The sequence below is a fragment of the Dipodomys spectabilis genome, unplaced genomic scaffold (assembly GCF_019054845.1).
Source record: "Dipodomys spectabilis isolate Male_0828 unplaced genomic scaffold, ASM1905484v1 ptg000347l, whole genome shotgun sequence".
In the NCBI taxonomy this organism is placed as follows: Eukaryota; Metazoa; Chordata; class Mammalia; order Rodentia; family Heteromyidae; genus Dipodomys; species Dipodomys spectabilis.
The window spans coordinates 126,716-139,450 of NW_024871024.1; the positions used below are offsets into that span (position 1 = coordinate 126,716).

At 40.7% G+C, this 12,735-nt stretch overlaps 1 protein-coding gene across 1 annotated transcript in view; it reads right to left on the reverse strand.

Annotated features, from left to right (window-relative positions):
- Nucleotides 1-215: 215 nt before the first annotated feature.
- Frmd7 (FERM domain containing 7) overlaps nt 216-12,735 on the reverse strand; it is a 53,022-nt gene continuing 40,502 nt past the window's right edge. Inside the window, exons 6-12 of the mRNA XM_042665795.1 lie at nt 11,607-11,721; nt 11,270-11,417; nt 7,010-7,105; nt 5,222-5,385; nt 3,460-3,528; nt 3,269-3,344; nt 216-1,612 (exon numbers count right to left, since the gene is read on the reverse strand). Coding sequence (XP_042521729.1) covers nt 524-1,612; nt 3,269-3,344; nt 3,460-3,528; nt 5,222-5,385; nt 7,010-7,105; nt 11,270-11,417; nt 11,607-11,721 — 1,757 coding nt within the window. The 3' untranslated portion in view covers nt 216-523. The remainder of the gene's footprint in view (nt 1,613-3,268; nt 3,345-3,459; nt 3,529-5,221; nt 5,386-7,009; nt 7,106-11,269; nt 11,418-11,606; nt 11,722-12,735) is intronic.

The window sequence follows — 12,735 nt, forward strand, 5'->3', positions numbered from 1 at the left end:
TGGTAGGAGGGCCTTGCGCAACCCCCCCCCCCCCCCCCAATACAAGTACACAATACTGAAGTCTTTAATATGTAACAAACTTTTTTTTTTTTTTTTACTGGATTCCAATGAAACATTGAGGGCTGAAACTTTTGTTTAGTATTATTTAAGTACAAAATGATCGACATAGTCATAGTTTACTAAATCAGAAAACGACATTAGAAGCCAGTTGCATATGCCCACCCACGTTCTCCCCGTTTTTCAGTGTTGAAGAGTATGTCTTTCATTTATGTTTGTATGAAGAAGTGCATAATACTCCCTTCAGCCTACCACAATTCCCAGAGAAAGCTTGTTCCAGATGTTGAGAGGAAATTAAAGAGAAAAGCTCCAGGAGTGAGGCAACAGCTGGATCTTCCATACATTAGGTGGTCACAATTAGAAGATTCCCTTAATGTCAAATTAAATGTGACTAAGAAAATGGCTGATTAAAAAGTTTATTTCTTACCTAAGTCGGGCCTAGAAATGGTCATCGAGTTGATATTTTTTAAGCTAAGAAATAATTGCATGGTTTTAGCAGAGTCCTGTCTTCAGTAGCTGAGGTGGTGAAAGAAACACCTTCATCTTCCTCATCTAGTTGTAGACTACCAGAAGACAAGCGAATCCTGGCCATAGGTGACTTTGTTCCTTTACCATACAAAGAGTAGTAGTCTTGCTTAAGAATCTCTGATTCTGAATCACTGGACTCGCTAGCTATATACCTCTCTGCTGAAGTCTGATCCACCACAACTGCTGGGAACTCCTGTTCTGCAAACATACACGGGAACAGGTCTGCTTTACGAGTCAGAGCAGGACATGGCCCTAAAGGTCTAAATTCTGATCCAAAAGGAAAACGAATCATTTTCATGTCTGATTGACTCTGGGACCGTTTAGGGGTTTGCTCTTGAATGTTATATGCAAACGCATCTTCTAAATTGGGGTCTTCCTCTTCTAGATCTACATTGATATTGCCCCTACCACTAGTCCTGGCCATAGCTTCTTGGAGTTCTTGAAGATCTTGCTGAATGTTCTTCATTCTGATATTCCTTGGGCTTCTTTTGGCTGGCTTTATTGCAGTGGGTTCTCTATAGCTATCTGGTCTTACCCTTTCATCTGCCATGATTGGAGACCTCCTGGGCACCTGGGGTGGTTTGTCCACATAAAAAAAGACTTGGGGAGGCATAATATCAACCTGCTGCGTAGTATAAGGAACATAGGGCACATCTGTGTACATTAGCTGCCTTGCTGGACTCACTTTGCTTGTGAGGCCTGAGGATATGTTTATGTGATTGTCAGCAAACTTAGAACTTGTTTGGAAGGAGCTTAGAGGAGTCCTCTCCTCAAAGAAGTCTCTGGGATCAGGTTCAGGGTCAGTGCTAAAGACAGAGTCTGAATAAATAAAGGAGAAAGAGGAACTGCTTTGGGATTGGTGTAATGATGTGGGGTCTGCCTCTGGTTTGGAATGTTCTAGCTCAGCTGCAAAGGTCACCTCCACTGCAGAGTTCCTCCTCCTGCTATCTAACAGGGGCTCAGATGCATGCACACCATTCACATTTCGGTAGTACCCGCTGCCATAAGCCAGTCTCAAATCGTCCACCTTGAAAGAAAGGACAAGATGAAAAGGGGGTGGGGGAAACATCAGTGTGGGGACATGGTCTTAAGTTAGAGACAAATTTCGAAAGGAAGATTTTAAGAATGGATAAGGGAGAGTAATTAGGTGAGTACTTTGTAGACTACATGAAAATCCCACAACAAAACCCTCCCCTGTATTGGACAACTAATATACAAATTAAAAATCATTTTTTGGTGTGTTCTGGTCCTGGTAGGAATTGAACTCGTGGCCTAGGCACTGTCCCTTAACTTTTTCACTCAAGGCACCCTATCACTTGAGCCACAATTCCACTTCAGGCTTTTTGCTGATTAATCAGAAATAAGAGTCTCACAGACTTTCCTGCCCATGCTGGCTTTGAACCTCGAACCTCAGATCTGTCTCCTGGGTAGTTAGGATTACAGGCCTGAGCCACTGGCAACTAGCTTTTAAAAATCTTTAAAAGATTTCACAAATCATTTCAATCTATGTTCTAATCCATGATGGACAGCTATTGAAGAAAGAATAATAATTTGTACCATATCCTATCATGTGTTAAAAAGAATGTACAATAGTATTTGTCTATAGCATCCCATTTCCAGCCTCCAAGTTTTAGATACTTCAGGTTTCCTTGTGTCTAAAAAAGTTTAGTAGCTATATCAGTGAACCATGAATCTTGCATGCTCTGACTTTCCTTTGCTGTGTGACATTAAGTAAACGTTCTCCTCTTCCTATTCCAGGCTCTTCCCTATTTTCTGTAGTAGGAGGAGGGCATGAGAGTGTCAGATACTTAGATGTACCATTCATCATACCTGAGACCTTTCAGATAAAAATTACGACTTGAATGAAGTCAAGTGAGTTTATCATATCATAATTTGTCTCCATAGAAAAATTAGCCAGTGGCTCATGCTTATAATCCTGGCTACTAAGGAGGTTGAAATCTGTGGATTGTAGTTCAAAGCCAATTTACCACCAAAACGCTGGAAGTGGAGCTGTGCTTCAAGTAGTAGAGCAATAGCTTTGAGGCAAAAAGCTAAGGGACAGCACCCAGGCCATGAGTTCAAGCCCTAGTAGGTCAACAAAGGAAACATGATTAACAAAGTTTATACTACAGAATTCAAATGAAGACATTTCTGGGTTCTAGGCAAACAATACTTTCTCTTGAAATTAAGTTATATATTCAACAACAAAAAAACAACCCTAAAATATTAAAACCTCTACACAAAATCTAATATCCTTCTACAGGTTATTTTCTCTCTTGCCATTAATGAGTATTAATTATAAAAGGGGTTCACTGTGGTATTTCCTAATGCACATATTGCACAATGATCAGATTAGCCTCCTCTATTGCTCCAAACATTTAATTTAAAAAAAAAATATAAAGCTATAGAAACATCTTTGTATCTGCTTTCTGCAAGAGGATAACAATACAGGTTGCAACTGGAAGGTATTCCAGTTCCTTGCCGTCTTGAAGCTACACACCAGTGGTAGTTTACGAAATGGCTTATTGGCAAGAAACATTGAGCCAGCAGACCTCCCTGGGAGGCTAATCTACTCCAACAGAGTAACCTTTATACACACTGGGAGATTGTCACAGAATCAATTCTTGAACCATTTGCAATTAGGACAGATTACATTTATCCAAAGAGTTGTCAGAAACCTTACTTGTTTTGACACATCAGAGAGAATATCTGGCGATGACCTGCACTGTCGTTCATGGTACTGAGATGGGTAATGTTTCCTAAAGTCACCCAAACAGAGAAGTCATTGAAATGGCCATCCAGGGAATATGAGGATACACATTCATCTTAAAATTCAACTTAAAACCAGTATAACAGAGAAGCAAAACATGTTACCTTTCAAATGGCAAGCTCTTCAACCTTCCTTTTTTCCCATATTCCAGAAGTTGCCTTTGGGTTCTTCCACTGTTATAACAATGAAAAGAAAAAGCATGAATACTATCACAAGCTAATAGGCTACTAAAACTTGAAAGCCTCATTCATTTATTATTGAAACCAAAAGCATCTGGATTGTGACATAACAGCAAATCTCTGGCTAGCCCATGAATACTAACACCTCCTATTCATGAACCAATAATAGGACAATTTCAACTAAACAACCCCAAATAAGAATTTTTTCATTTAAAAAAACCCAACTGACTCTTAAGTGGCACACTATTTCTTATTAAGATATTTATCTGGCTTTCCAATCCATAGTGGAAGAAAAGCAGCTAACTAAACCATGGAAGAGGATTGCTCCAGTCAGGCATACACTAGCAAAGAAATCCAGCTGACTGCTGGGAGAAATACAAGAGCCAACAAAGAAATCACAAGAATAATAAAACCCCCTAAGTCTGGGCCATTTATCACTGTAGTGCGAGGCCTGACATGCCTCCTCCTCCCTCAGGCCAATGCTGCACTACAGCTGCCTGCAGAGGGTAATAAGTACTGTTTATAATAACTCAGGTCATTAAGAAAAGGGCAAAATATGCTCCGTATCGTCTGTTTAAGAAGGCAGAGATTTGCAGCATACACTTTGGAAAGATTCCATCCAAAATAAGGTTGTGTGTGTATGTGTGTGTGTTGTGTGTGTGTGTGTGTGTTTTAACATCTCAATTCTTATTGGGGCAGGCTTCCTTGCTTTGAAAAATCCCTTATGTGGAAGTATTAGCTTAGAGTGTTTTGGTCTTAGCTAAGACTTCTGAAAGCTTCTCCCAATGAACTCCTAGGCTCATGTGTTCAAGTAAAAACAAGATCTTAATCCCCCTCCCAGTCCTCCCTCCCTTGCCTCTGAGGTGTGACCTGTGGTGAGGAACTTCCAATGTACTATTGCTCATTCATTTTTAATCCCCTATCCCCTTCCAGTGCTTTCTCCACTCTACCCACCACTAAAAGGATGCTGCTGAGCTTTCCTTTCCATGGCCTATGTTAAAACTGCATATAGGAAGTGGTGCTATGACACAAGTAGTAGAGCACTAGCCTTGAGCTGAAGAGCTGAGGGACAGCGCCCAGGCCTAGAGTTCAAGCCCCATGACAGACAAAAAAAAACAAAACCCTGCATTTAAGGAAACAGTAGGTCTATTGAACACATCTCTCTCTCTCTCTCTCTCTCTCTCTCTCTCTCTCTCTCTCTCTCTCTCTCTCTCTCTCTCTCTCTCTCTGTCTCTTTTGCCAGTCCTGGGGCTTGAACTTAGGGCTTGGGCACTGTCCCTGAGCTTCTTTTTGCTAAAGGCTAGCACTCTACCACTTGAGCCATAGACCCACTTTCCAACTTTTTCTATTTATATGATACTGAGGACTCCAACTCAGGGCTTCATGCTTCCTAGGCAAGTACTCTACCACTAGGCCACATTCCCAGCCTGACACACACATCTTTTTTTTTCAAGGTGCTTATTGCAATTCTGTTCCAATCTGTTAGGTAGAATGCCCCTCCACCTGCCTCCTAATAGGAAGTACTAACTATGGCATACCTCAAATGAGCAATTTACGGTATAATCTTTCAAATGTCTCAGATGAATTCTCTATTGCTTCTGGAATTCACACTCCTCTTATTGCTGTCCATGTTACTGAAAAGAAGTAGTGTGTGTAGCTTTCCTGTGTGTAGTATGTAATTCATTACCTATAACGGAAACTAGAGCCCTTGCTGCAGAGGAGAGTTTTGGGCTTTGATTTTGGCTCTTCTGAAAGTCTGAAGAAAGCATGATACTCCACACAAGACTTCCAGAAAGCCTTACAGGCATCTCGGCTGGCCATGGTGAACTCCAACGTATCCTTGCACAACACCTGTGTAAACCAATTTCCATCAAGCAAAACATACTCCAAGAATATCAAAGACCTTCAAATCTTAAAGCCTTTCAACTCTTGGGCCAGTGGCTGAGGCAGCTTCTGGTTTTCCACTTTGCTCCCCATAGACTTCACAGTTACTGAAATCAAATGATTGGCAACCTTCTGAAAAGCAGACAGGGACTACTGCTCACAAATAGAACCTTGTGTAAAGTTCTTTGCATACTCCCCTTACCTTAAATGCTTTCTTTTACCCTGTCTCTTCTCTGCCAGGGATGTTTCTATGAAGTTGTAAATTAGGTGAAAATGAACCCTCAAAAGGTATACTTTTGTGATAACAAGAAGTTAAGAAGTTATAAATGATCATCAGGAAAGAGGTAGCAGATTTCCTTGTAGATGTCAGAGTTTTTATAGGATAATTACATGTACCACATGATTACATGTGCCTTTTTAATGTACCAGCTACAAATACTTCCTCTTTTGTGCTTTTATTCCGTACTGTATGTGCTGTTTTGCTTTTTTTAAAAAAGCATATTTGAATCTGTCCTAGGGGAGTGTGGCTTTCTAGACCTACTATTCAAGTTTGTCTCATTCTACCAACCCAAGACCACATGCCATTCTCATAATCCCATTTGCAACTGCCCCACCTACCTGTTGTACTGTTCTCCCCCACATTCTTTTCCAGGTTCCTACCAGTAGTGCCTGGCACTTTCTCCATTAGTTTTCCACTGCATCTGATTCCCTCAACTGCAAATACATACTTTCATAAAACACCAGGTTCCAGAGAATGAAGCCCATACTGGACCTTCTGCAGGACAAAAATTTTGTTGATGTGCATGTTTCTTTTCTCTCATGATCCTCAAATAGCATCTTTCCTGGCACCTTTATCTCACCATAGACAACACAAATGCCCAATCATTTCTGTTTTACTTTTACCCATACTGAGACTTGAATGCAAGGATGTGTGCCCTTGCTCACCTTTTTTTTTCCACTCAAAGCTGGCACTCTACCACTTTGAGCCACACTTCCACTACTGGTTTTCTGGTGGTTCATTGGAAATGAGAGTATGATGGACTTTTCTTGCCTGGGCTGGCTTTGAACTGTGATGTTCAGATCTCAGCCTCCAGAGTAGCTAGGATTACAGACATGAGCCACTAGCACCTGGTTATATTTCCCTCTTTTGCTTAAATGTGTATGAACTGTACCTCCTGCTTGGCTGGCACATAAGATTAGGAGTTAAATAATTTTTAAGGGAATTAGGTGATGATGTTTTGTAAAATGGAGAAGAGAACAACAAATGGTTATTTCCATAGACGGAGATCTAGTCACTCCCATCTGACTCATGAAATCCCTCCACAGTAGTTTCCATGGAGACTTGCCTTTCAGTCCAGCTGCCCCATGTTTCTATTACTTTATTTATTCAGAACTGAAAATCATATTCCTTAGTGGTTTGTATTAAGCTAAAATGTGACTAAAGCTCTAGCTGATGTATATAGAGGCAAGAGAAGAGGCATCTCACCTCCCCAGGGCCAGTCAACTGTCACTACTCATAACCACTTGCAGAAACAATCAAGGAATTCTAAGTGAATAGGAAGCAAAAATAATTTATTAGAACCTTACTTACCAAAATATTGGCATGAAGTTTGATGAGGAAATGTTTTCGCTTAAAACTCAACTTACGGATTTTAGCCCAGTTGAAAGTATTAATCTTTGTATTTCCCTATAATGAAACAGATAATTTCAGAATGTGTGAACATGAGTGAGTTTGTAACCTAGTACAAATATGATAGAAAATGTACTGCATAAACAGGACCATTATGACCTATCTCTTGCAATGACTGATCTTATTGAACTAAGAAGCTACAGCTAAGCATTCCAGATAGGACACAAGCTGTTCTAGAATGTAAGCAAGAGAGGAAATGCCGGGGAAAAGCATAAGCCACGATCCTAAGATTACAATAGGAAAGATCGATATTTTAGTTTCTTTAGTTTCTTCTCTGTTTTTCCAAGTTTAACTGCTAAATGAAAAGCTTGTTTGCACTATTGACACATTTTTCTCATATACCTTCAATAACTCCTCACTTCCTGCATCATGAAATCTGGGTAAGATTTTGCTGTTTCTTCTATATTGAAAACACAGTCATCTCTCTCTCACATTAGTACCCCAAAACACCTTTTTGGCTTTCTCTCCTGTGGTCTCTCCATTCTCCTTACCCTGAATGCTTTTCACACAGTAAAACCCCTCTCTCTCTCTCTCTCTCTTCTTCTTCTTCTTCTTCTTCTTCTTCTTCTTCTTCTTCTTCTTCTTCTTCTTCTTCTTCTTCTCTCTCTCATTTCTATGTCTGAGACTGGGAGTCAAACTAGGTACCTGATGCTTTCACTCATTGGCTGGCATTTTACCAACTGAGCCACATCTCCAATCCCAATAAAGCCCTCTTGTCCACTCTGATACACCTTCCATAGGAGATTCTAATTTCTTTAGTCTACTCATATTTCGTAGCTTTCTTGGTCTTCCAAATAGCTGCGCATGTTTCTTCATTCGTTTTGGTTTGTTTTGCTTTCTTGTTCATCAGGTAATTTACTCACATAATCCAAAAAGGTCAAACTATACACAAAGACACATAGTATTGAGATGTCTGGTCCTGCTGCCATTATCTCTACCTTTGTCCCCATCTACCCATTCCCTACAAATAACCACACTTACTAGTTTGTCATGTGTATCTGTTATACAGTAAAACTAACTGTGATAGATTAGCTACTGCTATGCGTAAGTCTGGTATTGAGCACTATTTCTATGGATCTTCACAGTAAGTTATAAGTAACTCTTTTGTCTCTTTTATGTTTAATGTGTTTCTATTTTTTATTAGTATATTTATTAGTACAAAGGAACTTCCTTGGGATATTACCATATGAGGCAGGATAGGTAGAAGAGAAAATGGGGAAATTAAAAATAATAAATAGAAAACAGGCCAGACCCAAAAGTTAGAACCAGAATTAAACTGAGAAACCAGAGTAGCAAGTTCCCCTCTCACCACTGTATTTTAGATGCTAAATTGTAAGAACAGGAAGAGATAAAGGTGCTGAGTGTATCTTCCTTCTCCTTTGAGAAGATAAGAAGCTGCTGGGTGCCAGTTGCTTGCGCCTGTAGTCCTAGCTACTCAGGAGACTGAGATCTGAGGATCATGGTTTGAAGGTAGCCTAGGCAGAAAAGTCCCTGTGAGACTCAATTAATCACTCCAATTAACCGGAAGTGGAGCTCTAGGTCAAAGTGGTAGAGTACTTGCCTTGAGCAAAAGAGCTCAGGGACAGCACTCAAGCCCTGAGTTCCAGCCCTAAAACTGACAAGGAGGAGGAAGAGGAAGAGGAGAAGGAGGAAGACGAGGAGGAGGAGGAGGAGGAGGAGGAGGAAACTTCAAACTTGATGAATTAAGGTAAAGACAAAAAACTGGAATGCATGTCTGGCAAAGGGAACTCCTGAAACTCACCTAGTAGCTCTGCATTTTGGACCGGCCTGTATCACATCTCCATGTTGAAGAATAATAAATAGCATCCATTTGGACCATTTGGAACCACTGTCTAATGATTAAGGGTTACTAATCTAGATGAACTCAGCTCAGAAAGTATAAATGCCTCAGAGAATAGCCACCATTTTGAGTCTTTACTGCCATTCCTTGTATGAGGAACTGGAAAATATTTCTCCATTTTTCTATCTCTCCCTAATTTATCCCATCGTACTAAAACTTCTACCTTATAAGATTCTCCTTTTTGAGACTCTCCTTGGAATTCTTTTCATGTGTAGATCAGAAGTTCCTGTCAGTTTGATTATAAATTAGGAAGGTGAGGGTACCCCCTCATCCCTTATCCCTTATTCTTCATCCAGTGACAAATGCATGTGTATAATATAACTTTAGCTTCTTGACAGTGTCATGCTTTATTCTTTTCAGTGCCTTTGTATGTTTACCCTTTCTTTGGAACATCTTTCCTCATCTCCCAACCTATTTTGTTGGCCTGGGTAACTGCCACATGTCATAGTTTAAATGTTAAGCCCCTTTCATCTGTATTACCTTAGCACACCATACTTTCATACTTTATATGTAATTACCTGTTGTTTGTCTTCTCTCTATTAGAATGTAAGTTCCAGGAATTCAGGATTACTCTTATTTACCTCTATAGCTCTAATACCTGGCATAGTACAGATGCATAATTAATACATGGGGGGGGGAAGGGGATGACTTAATAGATGGCTGCCCAACTGTGCAAATACAGTAAGAATCATTGAATCATCGTGTAATCTAAAACAGGTGAATTTCATGATATGCAAATTATATCTCCAGAGATCTGTTTTTATAAAGAAAGATACAATGAAAGAACACACACACACAACACAGAAAAGGCATTTAATACAAGAATATCTTTGTGGTTGAATTTGTGCTAGAGAAAACAGAGCTAGTTAACATCTATACTTTTTTTTTTTTTGCCGGTTGTGGGGCCTGAACTTTGGACCTGGGCGCTGTCCCTCAGCTCTTCAGCTCAAGGCTAGCGCTCTACCACTTGAGCCACAGCATCACTTCCCGCTTTTTCTGCTTATGTGGTGCTGAGGAATTGAACCCAGGGCCTCATGCATGCAAGGCAAGCGCTCTACCACTGAGCCACCTTCCCAGCCCAACATCTATACTATTATTAACTAACCAGGAAAGGATACAACATGATGGCCTTGCTCTCTTCCTTTCCCATCCTATCCTATATAGGATGAAATAGGAAGGTCAGAAGTTAAAGTTAAAGTTAAGTACTCCTTCCTAGGACTGAACTACTGGGATGTTGCCCATCAGTGTAACTTTCGTGCTGAATAGTTTACAGTCAACCAAATGGAAATGCGAAGATTCCCTTAGCTGAGACCTTGTCCATCCTGCTTTGTGACTTCAGTGTTTTAACTTGGTCTTGTGGTCAATGCACCTGAGGTCAATTCCTGCTTTCTCACAAATGATATATTTTGAACTTACATAGATATCTACCTGTAATTCTTTTCTATCATTTTGAAGGTTAGGCAAGTGCCCTTCTGGCATGAGCTACCAGCACCTGGCTCTAGAAAGAGGTTTTTGTTTGTGTGTTTGTTTTAGTAGATTGAAAATGTGCTGAGAAACTTCTGGTAATGCTCCTTGGCGTGAGAATTAATGATAGTGGAAGACCAGAGAACTAACAGGTGGCCAAATCTGAATAAACTATCAACTATTGCTAGTAGGGCAGGACACTAAGTCCCTACCAGCTGGCATCAGAGGTGTCTTCCAATTAAAACAATAGTGGACTGGGCACCAGTGGATCATGCATTTAATCCTAGCTACTCCAGAGACTGAGATCTGAGAATCCTTGTTCAAAACCAGCCGAAATAGAAAAGTCCATGCGATTCTTATCCCCAGTTCACCACCAAAAAGCCAAAAGTGGAGCTGTGGTTTGAGTAAGATAGCACTAGCCTTAGCAAAAAATAAGGACCAGGCCCCGAGTTCAACTCCAAGTATAAGTGTACACACACACACACACACACACACACACACACACAATCTACCAATGAAAAACAATTCACCATATTTGGGAGCACCTCAGGGTGCCTCTGGAGGATCTGGACAGTGTCACAGCCTCTGTTTCTCAGATGTTCAAGCCCACTGGTCTTGAATTCCAAAATAGCCTCTTGACTTCATCTCCCTACCATCCTGGCATCGAATCGAATCAACATTGGTCAACTATGGGTTGCATATAAAAGAAAAATATACTCAGTGGAGACATTTCCACGCCTTACTCCCTCTTCTAGCATTGGAAACTGACACTCCAATTTGAACGCAGATAACCACCCTACAGTCAGGTAAAGGACCGGAAAGGAAAGAGTTGTTACCCGTAACACCAGTACTCCCATGTGAGCAACAGCCAGGTGAATCTGCATCCCTTCACCATCACTGGCAGGCTGAGGTCGGATGCCATACATATCCAGTTTTCTGGCTATGTCCAGTAGCAGGATGTCTGATTCGGCTGGGCTCCTGCCACTGCAAAGGGAGAGGAATTATGAGCCTAATAAATGCAGTAAGAATGATGCTTCCTGCCTGGGAGCACCATGAGGAGTCAGCATTTTCCTGAGCCTTGGGGTTCTCAAGGCTTAGGGGCTTAGTTTTAAGAGTCTGCCCCCTGTTTTACTGTCCTGCACTGGAGAAACAGATGCCAGTGAAAGTACTTACGAGTGTTGCTGATGAAAGTGAATGATCTTGCTCTCTAAACAGTCTTGGTTTGGTAAGTACCGAGTTTGTGCCAGATGCTTCCTAACTGTTTCTTCATGAAAGTCTCCCAGTTCTGCTGCATGACAGAAAAGTGACATTGTTCACATTTACACTAAAAAGTTTAGCAATGGAGCACTTGGCAAACCTTCTGCTTTCTCCCCCAAGCCGACCTTTCTTTTTTATTGTAAGAATACCATACAGAGGCCAAGCAGACCTTTCTCTACAGTCATGATAGCCCCATGGCTCCCATCACAAGCTTTCCATATATTCATATTACTATGGGAGTGAAACAACTGGCTGGTTTTCAAATCAGAAGCAACGAGTTGCTATAACATTTCAGTACGGTAAGTTTGAGACTCATTAACCACATACTAAAGGACCAGGATTAGAATTAAATATTTTGTTAGAAGGTTTTTCTTCTCTCACCTTTTTTTTTTTTAAAAAAGAATCTCTCCTTCTTCCAACCAGCACATGTTATAAATTGAATTTTGTCTTCCCAAAGTGTATATATTGAAATTCTAACCTGCAGTATCACCAAAAGCAACTGTATTTGGACAGAGAACCTTTAAAAGGTATTAAATTGCAATTAAGAATATTAGCCAGACCCTGGTGTCTCATACCTAGCTACTCAGAAGGCTAAGATCTGACGTGTGCAGTTCAAAGCCAACCCAGGTAGGAAAGTCTGTGAGACTCTTCAATTAACCACCAGAAAACAGGAAGTGGTGCAGTGGCTCAAAGTAGTAGAGCACTAGCCTTGAGCAGGAAAGCCCAGGGACAGTGCCCAAGCCCTGAGTTCAAGCCCCAGGACTAGAAAAAAAAGAATATTAATCCACTCTGACTAGTGTCCACATAAGACAGAGAGAATTTGGACATACAGAGAGATGCTACAAATGTAATAAACACACAGAAAAAGGACTCTGGTGATATAACAAGAAGACAGCCATGTACAAACCAAGGAGAGAGGCCTAAGCACAAACCTCACCTACCAACACTTTGATCTCTTGGATTTCCAGCCTCCACAATGGAGAAGGAAAAATAAAACTTCTGTCATTTCAATTTGCTCCAGGAAAGTTAGAATGAACTTGTGACT